Here is a 21,129-nt window from a genome sequence, read left to right on the forward strand (position 1 = left end):
AACAAGATGACACAAACTAGTAAGAATGTAAGTGGTGAGAGGAAATGGGAGTAATGACATCCACTTGACGGGCGTAAAGTGAGACTGATCTTTGGTTTTTGTACATCTCCCCCCCCCCTAAAAAAGTGCATGTCATTACTCCCATTTCATTGCTGATATGAAATTCAGTAGAGACGAGGGTGGGTGCTTGAGAGAGATGTAGATACATTGATACTGAATAATATCTCTATGTAGTCATTTCAGAAAGACCACAAGTAAATACAATGAACTTTTCCATAATTGAAAACGGGTAACTTGGCCGACTTTTAATCATTTGGGACCACGAAAATCTACTAAAGGAAGCTTTACTATATTGGTTTGCCAGTACAAGATGAACATTGCCTTTCCAGATTGAATAGAATCCATACACTCCCTCCTTCCTGTCTAGAGCATCCTCCTCATTCAGACCAACCTTACTGCTTTCTTTCTTCACTATATATTTCCATGTATTCTTTGATCTTCCCTTTCCTTTCATGCCATCCACTACCAGATCACTTATTTTCATAGGTTCATCATCTTTCTTTCCCAACACATGGCCCATCCATCTTAAACAACTCGTTACAACTTCCACAAGTTTCTTCCAAGCTTAATCTCTCCACGAGCTCACTTGTGTTCTCTCAATCATCATGGCTCTTTCTACTCTCCTGTTGTCTTCACATTCTGTTTGTAAACCATATACCACCGCTGTTCTCATACAAGGCCTCAGAAACCTTTTATTCTCATTAACCTAACCAGCAAGGATCAAAGCTAGCTCATTGAATGTCCACTGTATCACTGTTGATTCTATCTCCATGACAACAAAACCTATCCACCTCCTTGACATCTATTCTATACATCCCTTGTTCCTCCTCCACCATTCCATTCTCAAAACTCAGCCATTCTAGGCTTTTATTTTTCTATTTCTTTTATGAACCTGCATGCCATACATCAAATACAGTTCCTCTTCACTCCCACACAGATTTATTCCCATGATTTCAACTTAAAGGACAAGTCCACCCCAACAAAATTTTGATTTGAATAAAAAGATAAAAATCCAACAAGCATAACACTGAAAATTTCATCAAAATCGGATGTAAAATAAGAAAGTTATGACACTGTAAAGTTTCGCTTAATTTCAAAAACAGTTATATGCACATCCCGGTCGGTATGAAAATGAGGAGACTGGCGACGTCATCCACTCACTATTTCTTTTGTATTTTATATATACGAAATATTCTAATTTTCTCCTCATTGTCAAGTGATTTAACTATTAATTCCCCCCTGAACATGTGGAATTAGCATTGTTTAATACATGGTTCAATCAAGTTGGTCCTCATTGTCAAATCTATAAAAAATGAAATATTGTATAATTCAAACAATAAAAAACAAAAGAAATGGTGAGTGATGCACATCATCGACTGACTCATTTGCATGTCACTGAGTTGTGCATATCACTGTTTTTTGAAAAATAAGCGAAACTTTAAAATGCCATAACTTTCTTATTTGACATCCGATTTTGATGAAATTGCCAACGTTTTGCTAGTTTGATTTTTCTCTATTTATTCAAATCAACTTTTTCTGGGGTGGACTTGACCTTTAATGACCCAGACAGGAGCTAAAAGTGAAACTGGGAAATATATAAAATACATGATACAACAAAGCAAGTTTTATACAAATTCACCGCTTGACACCTGATTATTCGGCTTAAGAAAACCCAAATTAACAGGGTTCGATAGGCTTCATCAAGCTTCGTAAAGGTATGAATTACCTGACATTGCAGGTTTGTATTGAATTGATTTTTTTTTGTATATGTTTCCAGAATATGATTTAGATTTTTTTTTCAATTTGCAGAGGAAAATGACAATCGTTCAGTGCTCAAATGGATGGAAACATACAGCTCTTCACAAGTTTTTTTTTTATTATTTCTTTGTTTGGCTCTTACCGAGTTTAAATTTCTAAGGCAGGAAAAGTTTTTACACATCTGAATGCAGATAGAATTGGAAAGCTGAGACAAACAAGGGGAAAAATTAACTATGGCTAAAACTAGTCCAAAGCTGTAGATTTCATCAATTCAAGCTTGCAGGAAAAAATATCGATGAGGTCTCTATGTGAAAGGAGTGAGAAAAAAAATCAAATGCATTACTTTTACGACAAAAATAACAGCCAGTTTTTCTGTGTCCAAGTACAAACCTATGGAGTGACATTTTTAACACAGAATGATGTCGTTCTGAGGACAGTGAAAAGAACAATGAAGCTTATTTCTCAAAGCCAATAATTGGAGTTTTTCTTAAGCAACATACTTAGCTGGGAAGCTGTGAAAATGCATCTATGCATTGCTGTTTATAAGCTCTCCATTGATGTATGATTTGTCAATTTCACTATAGGATCCAGTTGGGGTCTTTAAAACAGTTTAATAATCACAATTCAATAGCAGGTAATAAATGAAAGACATATTTTTAGTCTAACAAATTTGATCTAGGTAGATTTACATTTTATTTTACATCAAGCACTATTCCAGAAAGAAATCATGAAAGAGTCATGACCAGCAATACACAAAAGACATATCAAAGAACAACTCTAAGATGAGCTTACCATATTCAAGAAATATTTGTTTTCCTTATCAGAAAAAAAGATGATTGAAAAAGTTTATACAGACAAGATAATTGATATCAATTGGGATGTTATATTTTTATGCGGATGGTACAAAAAAAAAGAATAATTAAATTACATAAATCAAGTAAATTGTAAAAATGCAATGAATATAATTGAGTATATGAATATAACAAAGGCCCAAGTCCATAAGAGGCAATTTCGAGAAAAGCGAAAAAATACTGGATATTTTTAAATTTGGGCAATTAAAGAATATTTGGCCAAAAGACATCAGAGAACATCATAAAACAAATTTGAGTGTACATTTTTTATGAACATTAATATTCATGTTACTTGTGGGCGGGGCCTTTTGTCTGGTGGACTTTTTTCGTTTTTAGAATCATATGGACTTGGGTCATTCTTACATTCATATACATGATAGACTTCTGTAGTAAGTAGTAGAAGTAATGAGAGGGTGCTATGATATGAATGTAAAAAAAAGCCCATGTCCTGGACTTGGGCTTTTCTTACACTCATACCAGATTTTCCTCCTTCATTTAAGGCATTTCTGAGATGACTTTAAATTTATCTTTTATACAAAAGATGAGCCATTGTATAAGGAATAATTTCCCCAAACTCGATTTCGCCCAAAACTGGACTTGGGTCATTTTTATATTCAAATACTCAATTTCAAGTCACGCACATCTCTTCCGATGAATAATTTGATTTGGTTTATATTCATCCAAAATAACTTTCTCTCATTGACAATTCTACCCAAGAAGGGAAAAAGTAATGGGAGTGATAGGTATTATTTGCAATACATTTGAGATCTGGGCCCCGTCTTACAAAGAGATACGATTGATCAAATCAATTGTAACTCTATGGAAATCCAACAGTGTCATAACTTTCTACAAGAAATTTGCAAAATGTCCTTTGTAAACAAAGGAGAACACAGCAAATTGTCAAGAAATAGATGAATTTATATGTATACATCATATCTAGAAAAAAAATTTTGAACAAACATGCATTTATATGTTGACGTTGCTGGCCATCCATAGTTGCGATTGATCGCATCAATCGCAACTCTATGTAAGACGGGCCCCTGGACTCCATAACACAAAGATTGTGAGGAATTGCAAATATGAAAGAACCACACGGATTGGTTCCCGATCAGTATTTTAAACAGTGCATGCAACGATGATCTTGATTGGTCATTGGTATTTAGCGATTGCAAACCTTTGTGTTACAGAGCCCTGCCATCAAAACATAAGTACTGAAAGCCTCTTAGTTTAAATTCATTTCACAGATTTTGATTTGACATTAATGCAAAGTTTAGACTTGTGGGTAAATTAAGTGGTAGAAGTTTGTTATCAATGGTAAATCAATAAACTTTAAAAGCTACTGTGCCTGTCAATGCATTGACATATTATTTATACTTTTCATAATTACACTTTTATAAGTGATGAAACAGAATGAAAATATTACACACACAGAACAAAACTATTCATTTGAATACATTAAGTTATATTTTATACATATAAACACCTCCAGCCTTGACCTCTTGTCTTGCAGATGTCTGTAGATGTGAATCACAAAGATTAAGTGTGATGAAGCCAATGCACACATGATAGATAGGAAATCTAAATTTGGTATTAAGTTGTTAATGTCCAGATAGCATAAGGAACTTTGAATGATATGCCATCCAAACTATCATAAATCTAGAATGAATTCTCATTTAAGATACATTAATTAGTAAACAAACACATACTGTTCAATACATGGTAGTCAACTGATATCAGGGGGCCGTTTCATAAAGCTGTTCGTAAGTTATGAGCGACTTTACGAACGACTGGTGAACCTTTCTTACACGCGTAACCATCGCCAATGAATATACCATTTACCACAATAAAGGATCACCAGTCGTTCTTAAAGTCGCTCTCAACTTACGAACAGCTTTATGAAACTGCCCCCTGATATCAGTTGACTACCATGTATTGAACAGTATGGCCTGAATTCACAAAGGTGGTTTTTCATTCATGAGTCCACTGTTTGAAGAGTGGACTCATGAATAAAAACAGTGGACTAATGAATAAAATAGCGTATCTAAACATGGTAACAGGCGTCAATTTGGCGCACTGTGACAAAAGCGCGCATCAGAATTGGACATTTTATATACACGCGCCAGATACGCGCTAAATTAAGCGTAATTTTTACAGGAAATCTGCATAAACCGTGGACTCAACCGTGGGTTTCCAAAACCACCTTTGTGAATTCGGGCCTATGTGTTTGTTTACTAATGTATCTTAAATGAGAATTCATTCTAGATTTATGATAGTCAGATCTTACTAGGTTCATGACAATTTTGATGGCCTCAAAATTTCTTACAAAAATGTGACACCAAAAAGGTCACAAACTGCCCCCCCCCCCCCCTCCCCCATTTCAGGAATCATCCAAATACACATTTGTGTGCACTCCTTGAGTGTAATCTACTCATAGGCTAATGTAGTGATGTGTGAACTCTTCACCACACTTAATCTATTGTGAAGCAGCCTCCTGGGGTCCGTAAAACAAAGCTTTGAGATTGATCATACAGTTGATTTACACATAATGATCAATGTGATCAAGGGTAAAAACCAGCTAAATAATCAAACTCTATGCTTTGTGAAACAGTCCCCTGATGTATGGAATGTATCATAGTACTAATCTATCAGGTTCATCTTCTTCAGGACCTCCTTTCAGAGCATTATCAAGCTTGTTCTCTTCCGCTAGACTCTGGAAATGCTGTATAGAAAAAATGAAGAATACCCATTACCACCATTGATAGATCCTTTCTGAGTATGAAAGTAATATTGAGGTTGAGCTGTTAAAATCCTGTATCTCAAAATGAACAAATTTTGAAGACAGCTAAGAAGAAGCTCAATTGACATCAATGGCAACCTCCTTTTGCCAAGAAATATTTCTCAATAGATATTAGAAGACTGACATAATGAGGATAATAATTCTGATATGAAGTTTTAGATTTCATAGGTAATTATCACTGCTGTCCCAGTTTTTGGCAAAATCGAACTAAGCCCTAATTGAAACAGTGTGTTCTGCCATACCAACTTAAGCACAATTCCAGCACATCTAATTGAAAACAATAACAATATCAAACGTTAAGAAAGGATCCATACTACTCATGGATTTTTCATTGAACGATAACGACAACCATCAAGAACCACTAAACTATAATCAAGACCAAAGAATTTAAAAATGGGACCTTCTGCCTTCTTGTCAGACTCTCAACATTTAGGCTAGAAGTGTAAGAATATTATGTTATGAAGGGCCCACTGGGAGAACTGTTTAAGTGGCTACCCTCGGTTAATAAGACATTTTTAAATTTTATTATTAATTTAACAAAAGAAATTGAGGATGGGTTGGAAGTAGCTGAATCTTAATTTGAATTACCTGAGAGTTCTTAAATTCTGAGTAGAGTGTAAAGAGCACATGAAGAGCTTGAATCCTGCTTTGATAGACAGGGATATCTAGGATGGAACAGATCATGTCAACATACTGACTCAGATCACAATCAATATCAGCAGTAGGTAACCCAACAGTCTTTAAGAGTTCCTCAAAGTCAGCAGGCCACTCCTGCATCAAGTCATCAATCTCTGGCATGGTCCTAGGATAAAAAGAACAGCCTTGTTATAGAATGTGTCTTGTCAATGATAAACTCAGATCACAATCAATATCAGCAGTAGGTAACCCAACAGTCTTTAAGAGTTCCTCAAAGTCAGCAGGCCACTCCTGCATCAAGTCATCAATCTCTGGCATGGTCCTGGGATAAAAAGAACAACAGCCTTGTTATAGAATGTGTCTTGTCAATGATAAACTCAGATCACAATCAATATCAGCAGTAGGTAACCCAACAGTCTTTAAGAGTTCCTCAAAGTCAGCAGGCCACTCCTGCATCAAGTCATCAATCTCTGGCATGGTCCTGGGATAAAAAGAACAACAGCCTTGTTATAGAATGTGTCTTGTCAATGATAAACTCAGATCACAATCAATATCAGCAGTAGGTAACCCAACAGTCTTTAAGAGTTCCTCAAAGTCAGCAGGCCACTCCTGCATCAAGTCATCAATCTCTGGCATGGTCCTGGGATAAAAAGAACAACAGCCTTGTTATAGAATGTGTCTTGTCAATGATAAACTCAGATCACAATCAATATCAGCAGTAGGTAACCCAACAGTCTTTAAGAGTTCCTCAAAGTCAGCAGGCCACTCCTGCATCAAGTCATCAATCTCTGGCATGGTCCTGGGATAAAAAGAACAACAGCCTTGTTATAGAATGTGTCTTGTCAATGATAAACTCAGATCACAATCAATATCAGCAGTAGGTAACCCAACAGTCTTTAAGAGTTCCTCAAAGTCAGCAGGCCACTCCTGCATCAAGTCATCAATCTCTGGCATGGTCCTGGGATAAAAAGAACAACAGCCTTGTTATAGAATGTGTCTTGTCAATGATAAACTCAGATCACAATCAATATCAGCAGTAGGTAACCCAACAGTCTTTAAGAGTTCCTCAAAGTCAGCAGGCCACTCCTGCATCAAGTCATCAATCTCTGGCATGGTCCTGGGATAAAAAGAACAAAAGCCTTGTTATAGAATGTGTCTTGTCAATGATAAACTCAGATAACAGTCAATATCTACAGGCCACTTCCTGTATTAGGTGATTGATCTCTGGTATAGTCCTGAAAAAGAAGCGTTACGTAGAAAGCCTTGTGTCTATGACTGACTTGGATCACAGTCAAAATCTTTGATAGTTCTTCTAACCTCTAAAGGCCACCGCACACCTTACGACTGTTCGCGATCCGATTTTGGAACAAATCGCATTTTGCTCATTTTCTGAAAATGTGAATGGAACATATAATTTCATTTGAGGTTGAAATTAATTGAAAGAATACTAAAATAACCATTTTGAAAGATTGCAAGCCTTTATTTTGGAGTAAAGGCCAAATTAGTTTCAAATCGTAGCCAATCGTACAACTGCTATGACGTCATTACGACTAGATATTAAATTCGCTTTTATTGTAAGAAGGATGATAGCATAGTCACAGATTTGAATATAGGTATTCGTACGATGATTTAGAACATTACACAGTAAGATATTCCAAGTCACAATATTAGCATCACATTCTATTATATTTTATTCTGAAATCGGGTCGCAGATCAATCGTAAGGTGTGCGGTCGCCTTAAAAATCACTCGGGTCATGCATTGTGGATTGGGTCTTTATAAGTCACACTGTTATCATTATTTTTAGTGTTGGGTTAGACCTGTGTACACACGTACTTCTTTTGTATAATGCACTGTTGGTTGATGGGACCTGTGTACACTTACTTTGTATAATGCACAGTTGGTGGTGGTTTAGACCTGTGTAAATCACTAATGCTCTCCATCCAGTTGTTGATTAGCTTTGGGTTCTTGCTTGCTTCCTGGATACTACGGACCTATATCAGATACATGATGGAAAAAACAATTACAACAACTAGATGAATAGTCATCTCTGACTTCCTATCTGCCAATATTTTTCTTGCCAATTATTAGTGCACACCATACATGTAGGTAATTTAAGTGCCATTTTTAGTCACACTTAAATCTTATATGAAGGTAAGTGCCTGAAACCATCCCACCCCCTACCCCCCTCCCCCCCTCCCAAAAAAAGGGAAAAATTAAAAATCTCAGTCTCTCTGATTATCTCTATCTCTCATCATTCATTAAGTTTCTTACCTGCATAGCTTTGCTAGTAGTTTGTTTAGAGATAGCTCTAAGCTGAAGATCTAGTACTGTGGGATCAGACTGTTTGGCACAGGGTTCATCCAGAACAGTAAGACCTAGAGATTCTTCTTCACCATCAGGTCTTGGGATCTAACATGAAAAAAAGAGTGTTATACATATATAGATTAGGTGGTGTATTAACAGAAAGAAATTCATATTCTCAATTGATATCTGATAAATGAAATAAATCAAGCCACCAAGAAATTTTTTCCCACCAGGGAAGCTTTTCATAAACAACCTTTAATTTAATTACTCTAAGCCAATCAGAAGCAAGAATTTCAGTGACTTATGACAGCTAGTAAAAATAAATTTTAATTAGAAATTTGCTCTCAGCTAATCAGAAGCAGGGACTTCAGTAACTTTAAACAACTGTCAGTGAAAAGTAATGACACATTACTTCATAAAATGCACCAAAGGAGTTTAAACTGCCTTCAATATAGTAATGGATAGTACCAGTGTATTACCTTGATAAAGGCATCAATATCACCCACAGCTGGGATGTAATCTGGAATGAATGGCTTGAGTTTATGATCCAATTCAATAGTCTGTGGTGTATATCTGGTAATATACTGAAATAACTCCTTGATCTCTGATGTAACGGCTAGGTTCTCATATTCAGCGGGATCGTATGCACTGTAGAAGAGGATAAAACACAGGCAGGCATTTTAAATTCTAGTAAGACCTAGTAGTGATTCCCAAATCATTTCAGGAGAAAACTGTCAAGTTACACAATATATATTTAATATGGAAAATTACCCCCCCCCCCCAAAAAAAAAAAAAATGTTAAAAAAAATTATTGTAAAAAGTGGAAGATAATGCTTCGGATGGAATGAAATATGTACATGGTACTGTGCCTGTCCCAGGGAGGATGACTGAAGACTGCGTTGTGTGTTAATGTGCTGCTTCAGAGACACAGACTACATGTATGTTAGGTGAAAAACTCAGTGTAGTGGTTCACATGCATACCATCAATCAGTTAAATCCAGAGAAGAGACTTGCAGGTCACAGTATTAAAGTCAGTCTGCTTTTTCCCAACTATTTCATATAACAATAAAATATATTCTACCATCGATCACTAGTAAGCATTATATTACGATGCCTGTTTCACGATCCAGACTTACCCTTCTAATCTAGACCCTGCATTGTCCTCTTCATCCTCATCATCATCACTTGATCCTGAGTCATCATCATCGTCGTCGTCGTCATCATCATCATCATCATCTTCATCATCATCAGAAGCTTCGGGTCTTTGTAAAGCTATTGGCTGCTGCGCTTGGGAAATGGGCTGAAAAAAAGTTAAACATTTTTTGTTCAATTATTCCTATCAATATACAGTACAGGTACATCTTTAATGGTTACTTTTACAGAAACCCTTGATTTGAAATATTTGAAACTGGAGAAGGCGAGAAGCCCTCCACTAAAGCACAATATTACAATTAAAACAATTTCTTCTCCTGATATAATTCAGGGATTTTCATTTGCATACATGTAAATGTGAACCTTAGCGGGACATGGTAGTATCAAAGGTGATTTGGAATAAATGTTCACTGATAAAGCTTTGCAAATTTTCCTTTATTTCTTTTACCAACTTGCTCTTGGCCTGAGCCCCAAGATCAGATGTAAGTCTAAAATCTATACACTCCTTTAATAGTCAAGACCTGTTCATTTTTTTAATACACTGGTCATGTCATTTTCAAGTAAATCTGCACAAACTGTCGAGGTAAAATTTACTACCTTTAATTCAAATTTAGGGAAGGGGGAGGGAGAATGAATGAAACTACAGCGTGTCCCACAAAAAAAACAATGGCACTCTAGATGGGTATAATATACATGTATATCTTTACCCCGTAAATTGCAATTCATTTTCTACAACTGGGTGAATATGTAATATGGTCTAATAATCACAAAGATATCAACATTTTTGTTCTCTTTCAGGAAACCTCTCCATCCAAGTTTTGTAAAGTATGTGTAGTCAGGTTTAGCTTTTAAACTAGATTTAACCTATTCAAGTACCTATTCATAATCGCTAGAGGGTATTCATTTGTCTCGCAATCTACTATGGTCAACAAGGAAATTTGTGATCACTCTCGCAAAGTGTTCACTAGCTTTCTAGGAAATTCGTGATCACTCTCGCAAAAAGTGTTCACTAGCTTACAAGTTCACGAGCTTTTGAGTGCCGCTGCAACTCTTTATCAAGTGACGAAAATTATCTGATAACGTAGTCTATTTAACGTAGTCTATTTATATCAATTGGTATAAATAGACTACGTTATCAGATAATTTTCGTCACTTGATAAAGAGTTGCAGCGCCGCTCAAAAGCTCGTGAACTTCTTGCGAGAGTGATCACGAATTTCCTTGTTGACCATAGTAGATTGCGAGACAAATGAATACCCTCTAGCGATTATTTCAGTCCGCAATAATGAACCTATTTAGTATACCTATTCATGTTCAGCCATGGGCATCAAATATACAAGGATTTTCTTTTGTTCAAGACTTGGGGGATCCGATGACCTATTCATCTATCCTCCTCTGATACAGTAATAGATGCATATTAATGCCTGTGGCTGAAGGTGAGTCTATCATTTGCACCACTTGAAGAGATAACAAATCATGTTGCCAGACTACACTTTACTATTTAATACAAAAGTGGATTGAGAGGTTTTCCAATGTGCACTGAAAGAAGGCTCATATCTCCATGTTCAATTGACCATATTGCATTATATTCAAAGCCAGTTATATGAAATAAATGCTAGTTTATAAAATCATAGGCAACATGATTTGTTAATTTTCAAATTATACTCACGGATGGGGGATCTTAGCCCCTGAAATGAATAGCTTTTACACCTACAACAGTAGTCCCTTTAACTAACTGGTTGAATGAACAGAGTTAAGAAACATACTCCCATGTTAAAAAAAAAAAAAAATCTCGTAACAAAATCATATCAAATTCTGAAGTCAAACTTTCTGTCCCAGTTGACTAACTTGGCAAAGCCTGCAAGTTTTTTTTTAGGTTAGTTTAAGTATTTTCACAACAATCTTGATTCATGAACTTTTGTGTATGCATCACAAATTCTGAAAATATTAGATCATTGCAATAAGTAAGAATCATTACTGTCCAATAATATCTTATTATGTGATGTGCAGTGATGAAAATGATTAAAGCTCTGGGGAACTATTTCTACAGTAATTTCTTCAAAATACTGACAGAAAAGAAAAACTCCAATGAAGAAATATCTGATGTAATGCTAAAAATAGGAACAAAACTTTGCAAATGTTAAAGCAAGACACAACACAGCAACTTGTAGTATGATATGAAAATTATGATTCAGGATAAAACCATGCAAAACGTGAGGTAAACATAAACCTTTAGGCTGGGATGTCAACATCATTAGAGGAGGGTAAGGGAACTCATCCTCCAAACCCCCCTTTCAATGCCATAATCTACAAAATTGAGTTGAATAACTTGGATTTATGCATAAAAAAGGCATGAAACGTACTTCTGAGAAGGGGGGGGGGGCTGATTCTAGGCCATGGACTAATTTCTATGATTGATTGCATCGATTGGACCCTCCCCCCTTATTCCCCTTCTCAAGGATAAAGCAGCTTTACAAACTGCCTTACATTTACATATTTTCTTTGTGTAAAAAAATATAATTGGACAATGCTTTGGGCTCTTCAATAATTATCATTTCCTGGCCAGGCTACAATTCAGTTTACAAACTTGCAATTATTATTGCTTTATTTTTACTTTTTATTTGGATATACCTCCCAAATAAACAACAAAATTATATCACTCATGAAATTGAATATAATAAATGATAACAATCAATGAAGATCCTAAAAATATTAACCAGGGACTCAGTTTTATAATTATGAGGGGAGCAGTAAAAAGCTCTCCTAAAACTTTTAAGGGGAGCACTACAAAAAGCTCTTCTTTGACGTACAAGGGAATCTCTCTTGTCTGATTTCAATATGGATGGAGGAATGTACACTAAGGCACAACCCACAACCAAAGGAGACATACAATCAGATATAGATCTATGCAATATTTATCTCATTGAACTTTTTAATGCAATTCTTGCAAGTGTGTTATTGCTTACAACATAATTGAGTGTTATTTACAAAACCTTGACAGAGAATGAGGTTTTCAAGGTTGACTCTATCAGTTTGATCATTGACTGACACTCTTGTTAAGTAATCGCTGAGGCGAGTGATAAATCGCTCTACCAAAAATGGATTAAGGAGAGCGGTAGCAAGTGATCGCTCTCTCTCCCCTTAAAACTGAGTCCCTGATTAACAATAATAATCAAGAAAAATAACAATAATAATAATGATAAAGATGACTTCAGGTAGTAACCATGGTTTGGGGTAAAAATGGCAGAGGAAAAAATGTTATTCTTTAATACCCCTGTCATTTTTACCTGGCACCAACATTATTAAAAGTAATAAAAATAACTTTAAAAATTAGTAATTTACTAGTTGAAATGCAAATGTATGCTAATCTATATTTTCCACATCAAAAGTTAGATTGCGTGGATGATAAAGTTAAAAGAATGAACTGTGAAAAAAGGAACAAACTCTTTTCTTTATTTTAATGTTAGGAGCAACACAGTGATGTAAATCCCTAAATACCTCCATATTTGTATTCTCTCCTATATCATCATCAGGCGACTAGAAAAAACATATATAATTTTAAAGCTTAAAAAACATTTGAAATGCTAGACTACATGCTACTACACATTATACATACCGGTACTTGCTTAAGGCTTCTCCCACCCAAAAAAGGATGAAAACAAAATGACTATATATATGACTGGAGACATGTGTGAAAATCATACAAATCTTGCAAGACAACGAAACCAAAAAGAACAAGTCGATGAAGCAATTTTCATACAAAGTAATAACATGTCGTTGAATATGTATGAATAGTGAAAGTTAAAAATCTATGGAAATGTTTCGGCCCTTTGTCGATTAAACTAAGACACTATGGTCAGTGCCTGGCAACACATCATACAATCAGGTATAATGTTTACAAAGGCTTTCCTCCAACCCACACACATCATGCAATCAGCTACAATATTTACAAGGGCTATCCACCAACCCACATACATCATGCAATCAGCTACAATATTTACAAGGGCTATCCACCAACCCACACACATCATGCAATCAGCTACAATCTTTACAAGGGCTATCCACCAACCCACACACATCATGCAATCAGCTACAATATTTACAAGGGCTATCCACCAACCCACATACATCATGCAATCAGCTACAATATTTACAAGGGCTATCCACCAACCCATATACATCATGCAATCAGCTACAATATTTACAAGGGCTATCCACCAACCCACACACATCATGCAATCAGCTACAATATTTACAAGGGCTATCCACCAACCCACACACATCATGCAATCAGCTACAATATTTACAAGGGCTATCCACCAACCCACATACATCATGCAATCAGCTACAATATTTACAAGGGCTATCCACCAACCCACACACATCATGCAATCAGCTACAATATTTACAAGGGCTATCCACCAACCCACACACATCATGCAATCAGCTACAATATTTACAAGGGCTATCCACCAACCCACACACATCATGCAATCAGCTACAATATTTACAAGGGCTATCCACCAACCCACACACATCATGCAATCAGCTACAATATTTACAAGGGCTTTCCACCAACCCACATACATCATGCAATCAGCTACAATATTTACAAGGGCTATCCATGTCCAACCCATATACATCATGCAATCAGCTACAATATTTACAAGGGCTATCCACCAACCCACATACATCATGCAATCAGCTACAATATTTACAAGGGCTTTCCCTCAACCCACAGGCTTCAAGTTTTCCTAATTCATGCCTGTGCTCTACGTATAATCAATACTTGTTTAAACTCTTCATAAGGTAGATTATTCTAAAATCTGTTCACATTTAGAAATTAAGATTATATAGTGTATGCCAGGCTCTAGAGTGGATAGAGTATACAGGGGTGTGAGTGGTCACAAATACAAAGATCTGAAAAAAGCTGAAGAGTGTTGAAAAAGTCTGAAATAGAAAGAGCTTTCATACTTTTTGTACAAAGGCCAAAAATAAGCTGAAATTAAGCTGAAAAAAAATAAATCTGAAATCAGATAAAAATCTGAACTATCAAACCCCTGAGTATATAAATACCTTGTTCTCCATTGGGCCAGTCTCAAAGTCATCGCTCTGTTCTGTCATGGCTGGTGAGATGCCTCTATTCTGACCTGAATCAGAACAAAGTATAAGGATTTACACTTTGAAATAATTCTTAAGTGTAATATCCTGAAGCTTTTCAAAAATTATACATTGGTATAGGTCTCTTTAAGTGAATGATGACATTACAGTTAACAAATCTCTACAATGCACCCGTTTCATTTTCATTTACTTAAAATGCAATTTAAATTTAAGAAGCGTACAGCATGGTAAGTTTGTTATCTGCTTTTCCCCTTGACAAAGCTTGAAAATCAGCATTTTTGCACAAATTGTTTTCTGCGAGCTTTACAAAATTGAACAGTGCTCACTCAAGCGTAATATCTTGTCAAAAATTTAACTTTGATCTTATAGATGAGACCAAACCCCTAATGTCAAAATTGTCCGGTTTTTTTTTCAAGGTTTTTTTTCATTAATGTAAACTTTTTATTGATAATGATGCCTTCCACAAAAATTAATTATTATTTCTATGTTAGCTATCTACTGAGGGCTAAGAAAAAGAAGACCTTCGCTAAAACAGTGATTTTGTGAAAAGTGTTATTTCATAATTTTTTACCAAGCAGAAGATTGTACTCAGAAATACTGATTCTATTGATTTAACAATGTGTGCCTCTATGAGACAGGGTGAAGTGTTTTGATCAGCAGAAGGAATTTGAATTGTAATAATGGCACTATACAAATGCCTAAAATTATACAGCCTCAATATGTTTTTCAAAATATATCCTAGACATTGAATGTTTGAACTTGTTACCAATATCTCAGTCACAACGGCCCCAAAGTGAGTTTGTTACCTGGCAGTGCGCCTGGCTGCCGAGGGCTTGGAGTGTAGAGTGATGCAACTTCTTCAGCGTCAGGAACTTCTAAGGATTCATCATAAGGTTGATTACTCACAATTCTCGTCTGTCAAATAAACACAAGAGAAAGGTTGCTACACATGGAAACATTGTGTTCTAACGAGCATTTCATGAAGAATGAATGATAAGAGATTTTCACTGACAAATGTTATAAACTACTGAAAATCCTCACATCACATTGGCTGAAGGAGAAGTCGGTGACAATCACCAACAAACCTTGGAAAGTTCCCCCGACAATGTATCAGCCCATTGACATTGCTTTCCATGACATAAGTCGACATGGCGGTGTAGTAAGCAACTAAGCATCAGCATTTTTTTTTTCTTGCAATTCCTGAAAGAAAAAAATGTTGGTCTAGCAAAGTTTATTTTACCATGTGCCGCGCCGGGAAGAAATGGTTTTCAAGACCATCTTAGGCTTGTTTACATGCAGTTTATTTTTATACCCAGTTGCTGTGTGTCTGAATAGGTTGTGTGTCAGGACAACAGCCATTTGGGAAAGTTAATGAGAAAAGTTCCATATAGTATACACTGTAAGGCAATTATATAGAAAAAAATGAAGATTACTAGAAATACAACTATTAAATTCATATTTTTGTGTAATCCAAATAAAAAAGCCAAAAAGGTTTCAAAATTCTAAAGTGTCAGGTCCGGACACCCCACGCCCAGGCGGCTAATGTGTTAAACTGACATTAATGATAGATAATGTCAATGATAAATTGATGTACTGTAAAGACTTTGGTGGATCGTTTATTGACAAACGAACGGTAGCACTTGCGGGCTTCGTTCAAGGTACCTAGAATTTTCTATTGTTTTTGTTTAATTTGTCATCGCTTTGAATATTTTCCAAAAAGTATTATCGTTAGCAAAAATAAAATGAAAAGTATGTTTTTTAAGTTATTGCATTTATTGGTGTCTCTATTTTATCAAACAGTCATGGGAATTGCGCATACAATGAATCAAGAATCTAGTTTTAAAAATACCGACAAGCTGAATTAAGGTTGTGAATTGTATTAGCGCCACCAACGACCTTCCTTTTTATTTCTGTGGAAGAGACATGCGAAGCCACTTTCCAGGCCGAGGTAAGCGATTTCGCTCTTTTTTATGTTCTTTTTATTTTAAAAAAAGATTGAAAATTGAACGCTTTTTACCAGAAAAAGCCCTGGTGAGTAGCGGAATGAGTTTCAGCTAACATTTGCGTTATGAAGTGATGTTAACCGACAACTCAAAAATCCATTGCGTACACTAGTGTACCTACGGGGGAGCAGTCTGCCCCCCCTGACGAGCCACAACCCATGCAAAGGACGTATTCCTGCCCCCCCTGATGAGCTTGAAAGACCTTTTTGCCCCCTGACGAGCTTGAAGACCTTTATTGCCCCCCCCCCTGACGAGCTTGAAGACCTTTTTTTTTGTCAATTTTTTTCTGGTACGAAATCCTTTATTTGTGATTGACTTTTTTATTTTATTTTTTTTCTGGTACGAAATCCTTTGTCTGTGATTGAGGACCTTATTTATTTTTTTTTTTTTGCTTGTCAAATTTTTTGGCGGACGGTTTTGCCCCCCCTGTGGAAAATCCTAGGTACGGCACTGATTGCGTAGACACGTTCGTAGCACTCGCACATATTGCGAGGTTAGTTAGTCCGGGTTATAATTGAGCAAGGTGCCACTTGGAGAAGGAGAAATTTTCATATAATGCTTCTAGACCAGTTTTTTACGCTGAATATGAATATATGAGGTAAACAGGCTGTATCCTGAAAATTAACCCGTGAGGGCGCTTTTTTCAAAATGGCCGCCAAATTTTCATAAAATTTGAATATTCGTACATAGATTTTGACATAAGCATCCAATTGCCATGAAGTTAGTGTCATATGAAAGCCAATTAAATTTCCTTCAATTTGATACTATTTATAGGGGATAAGCAGGTCATTTAACCGAGATTTCAAGTAGAAAACTTCATTTTTTGTATTTTTTCCCAAAAATTGAAAAGTTTGCAAATACATGATTTTACATAATTCTAAGAAAAATGAATTAATTACCTTGAAATGTTCCTGAAAACTGTACTATATTATTATCACATGGATGAAATTTAAACTCTGTATCATTTTTCTAAGCAAATTTATAAGGTATCAAACTTGAATTCTTCAATATCAGAAATGTTGCTTTTTGTATGCATTTCCATAGACTAATACGTATAACATGTATAATACATGTATGTATAATGTATAGTTAAAACTTAAATGCAATTATCTCCGCTAGTTAATGTAGGCTTTTCTCTATCAGCTACATAGAAGAAAGTGTTGGCACATCGAAGCCTAACACATTCTCATGGGGTGGGGGTGTCGAAGTCCCCCCCCCCCCACCCCGTGGCCATATCATGTTGTTGTATTTATTGGAAAATCACTATTTTCTGAAGCACCCATTGAGGCAAAAGGCAATTCTTTTTATACAGTACAACCACTTTAATTACTTTAAAACCACTTGGAGAGGAAAAGAGTAGGCTTTGTTCTCCCAGCTACATCAAAAGAAGTAGAACATCGAAGCCTACCTCTCTCGGTGGGGAGGGGGGGGGTATGGAGGTCACCCCTCCCCCTCTTGCTAATTGCTAATTCATTTGGAAATTCACCATTTTGGACCCAACATTGAGGCAAAAAAAGCGTTTGTGCATTATAATACACCCCATTTTATTGATTTGAAAGAGTAGAGTTCGTTCTACCAGCTACATAAATAAGCGCACTCACATCGAACCCTAGCCCTCTCAGGTGCTGTCAAAGTCACCCCCCCCCCTCCTCTATATCATGTATATTGCCTATTTATTGAAAATTACACCATTTTAAATCACCAATAAGGCAAAAGGGCATTTCTACTATACAGTGCGTATAGAAAAAAACGGGACAGATTTGAAAAGTCTATAAAATGTTTGTTTCAAATTATGATGTCTATATTTTGGTGTTAATAGGTGCTCTAAGGTCTTATCTTTCAAATGCTATTAAAAAAATTTAGTTTCGTTCATGCTTGAGCGAACACGGAATGTTTTTGTCTGGGGTTTAAAAGGAGGCTTGCACCAAAATGGCATAAAATTATAAATATGATGATCGGACTTCTTGCTAATTAGCAGACTTCCTCTTAACCTTTTCACTATCTTTGCCATGATTTTCAAATCATGCGGTCAAAATTCATTTTCAGATCTATTTATTTGCTTGAATTATTCTGTTGTTTCTTTTTAATATGCTCTCTGTTAGCTTTGAATATTCCTTCTTCAAGCTAAAACAATTTTGTTTCAATCGAATTATGGGAGAGCATGGATTTTTTTATTCAAATCCTTTCATTGAGTGCTACAAAGGTTATGGTGCCTTTTGAACAGTGCCACACAGATGGGCGGGCGCTCGGGATGTCCCCCCCCCCCCTCAAAAAAAATCATGACCAAGAAAAAGAGTGGACAGGAAATAAAAGGAAAGATAGAAAGTAAAATGTGTTATTTTCTAAATATTTTGTCAAAATCTATCAAAAAATTTGATATTGTAATAAAAAAGTGGGAATATTTGCGTGCTCACTTCGCTCGCTCACAACTTTTTAATACATTTTACCCGATCTTCCATATCTAGCTCCTTCAAAATTGACTCAATACATACAAGGGATTCATGTCATTGAAAGACATGAATCGCTTCCTGTGTTTACTGTCAAGCAAATAAACTTGGTCAAGGAATTAATGACCCCTTGAAAAAAAGATTCATGTCTTTTAAAGGTACATAACATAGTTTGTTTCACATAATAAAAGGATTTGAATAATCACAAGTTTTCCCAATTAATAATTCAAATCTTCTTGCTTGGGTTGACAAAAAATCTTCTTTTCTCAGTTACTTATGAAGGAAAATTAAAAGGTAAGAGAAGTTTAAATGAAAAAAACAAAATATCAATTAAATGAATAAATTTGTAAATGAAATTTGACAGCATAATTCGAAAATTGTGGCACAGATAATGAAAAGGACAAGAGGAAGTCTCCCGATTAGCAAGAAGTCTGATCATCTGATCATCATATTATTAATATTCTGCAATTCTGGCGCAAGCCTCTTTTTGAACCCCCAACAAAAACGTCCTGCGTTCGCTCAAGCATGAACAAAATTTATCTTTTTTAATTGCATTTCAAAGATAAGACCTTAGCGCATCTATTAACACCAAAATATAGACATCATTATTTGAAACAAAATTTTTATAGACTTTTCAAATCTGTCCCGTTTTTTTATACGCACTGTATGGTACAGCCAATTTTAATTTCTTGCAATGACTTGGATAGGAAAGAGTAGACTTTGCTCTATCAGCTATATATTAACAAGTGCTGGCAAATAAAAGCCTACCCCCTCCGGGATGCAGTTGAAATCACCCCATCCCTTTTGCATTATTGCATATTTATTGAAAAAAAAATCACCGTTTTGAAACCCCCATTGAGGCAAAAAGTCATTTCTGATTAGAACTCTGCCTTTTTTACTACCTTGAAACCACTTGGAGAGGAAACAATCATGGCAATAGGCTTTGCTCTATCATCCACAGACAAAGATTTGCTGGCAAATAAGAGCCTACTCCCTTCAGGGGACTGTCGAAATTACCCCCCCCCCCCTCTTGAAATTCACCATTTTGGAGCCCCCATTGAGGCAAAAAGGCGGTTCTGATATATAGTTCTTCCACCTTTACTGCCTTGAAACCACTTAGGGAGGAAAGAATAGGTTTTGCGTTATCAGCCACATATAAAGAAGATAAAGAAGTGCTGGCAAATAAAAGCCTACCCCCTCCGGGAGGCTGTTGAAATCACCCCATCCCTTTTGAATTATTGCCTATTTATTGAAAAAAATTCACCGTTTTGAAACCCCCATTGAGGCAAAAAGTCATTTATGATTACAACTCTGCCTTTTTTACTACCTTGAAACCACTTGGAGAGGAAACAATCATGGCAATAGGCTTTGCTCTATCAGCTACATACAAATATGTGCTGGCAAATACATGTAAAAGCCTACTCCCTTCAGGGGACTGTCGAAATTACCCCCCCCCCTCTTGAAATTCACCATTTTGGAGCCCCCATTGAGGCAAAAGGGTATTTCTGATATATAGTTCTGCATTTTTTCACCCTTGAAACCACTTGGAGGGAAAAGAATAAAGGCTTTGCTTTAAAAGCTACGTATAAAGCATATCCCCATCAGAGGACTGTTGAAATCACCCCACCCCCTTTTCATTATTGCTTATTTATTGAAAATTCACCATTTTGGTGCCCCCATTGAGACAAAAAGGCGGTTCTGATATATAGTTCTGCCACTATTACCACCTTGAAAGAGTAGACTTTCCTCTATCAGCTATATAAAGAAGTGGCTCTACTATATACCAGAAACACCTTTTTGCCTCAATGGGGGCTCGAAAATTGCGAGTTTTTCAATGAATTGGCAAAAATCGTAAAAAAGGTGGGGTTACAGCTACATGTATAGTCCCTGAAGTGGGTCAGGCGTCGATACGGCAGCAATTCGACATATATAGCTAAAAGAGGAGAACCTACTCTTTGCTCTCCAAATGGTTTCAAGAAAATGAAATCGGTTTTTTTTAT

General features: G+C 36.1%; 1 protein-coding gene across 1 annotated transcript; it reads right to left on the reverse strand.

Annotated features, from left to right (window-relative positions):
• Window positions 1–2,487: 2,487 nt before the first annotated feature.
• LOC129266106 (intraflagellar transport protein 46 homolog) lies at window positions 2,488–19,939 on the reverse strand. Its single transcript, XM_064104231.1, has 10 exons — window positions 19,898–19,939; window positions 15,486–15,594; window positions 14,635–14,708; window positions 13,057–13,095; window positions 9,545–9,708; window positions 8,888–9,056; window positions 8,376–8,513; window positions 7,986–8,095; window positions 6,055–6,268; window positions 2,488–5,388 (listed from the first exon to the last, which is right to left on the reverse strand). The coding sequence occupies exons 1-10, from the start codon at window positions 19,937–19,939 to the stop codon at window positions 5,299–5,301; spliced, it is 1,149 nt and encodes a 382-aa protein (XP_063960301.1). The 3' UTR covers window positions 2,488–5,298.
• Window positions 19,940–21,129: the final 1,190 nt, after the last annotated feature.

Source organism: Lytechinus pictus, chromosome 8 (genome assembly GCF_037042905.1).
Source record: "Lytechinus pictus isolate F3 Inbred chromosome 8, Lp3.0, whole genome shotgun sequence".
Classification (NCBI taxonomy): domain Eukaryota; kingdom Metazoa; phylum Echinodermata; class Echinoidea; order Temnopleuroida; family Toxopneustidae; genus Lytechinus; species Lytechinus pictus.

What these genes read in the sequence shown, in the direction of transcription:
- LOC129266106 (XM_064104231.1), bottom strand. Translation starts at nt 19,939, where the DNA reads ATGCAAAAGGGATGGGGTGATTTCAACTGCATCCCGGAGGGG. An exon ending in CTGGCCCAATGGAGAACAAG is followed by an intron (nt 13,096 to 14,634) that starts GTATTTATATAC and finishes TGTTTTTTCTAG; the next exon opens with TCGCCTGATGATGATATAGG. An exon ending in CTACTAGCAAAGCTATGCAG is followed by an intron (nt 8,096 to 8,375) that starts GTAAGAAACTTA and finishes TATCTGATATAG; the next exon opens with GTCCGTAGTATCCAGGAAGC.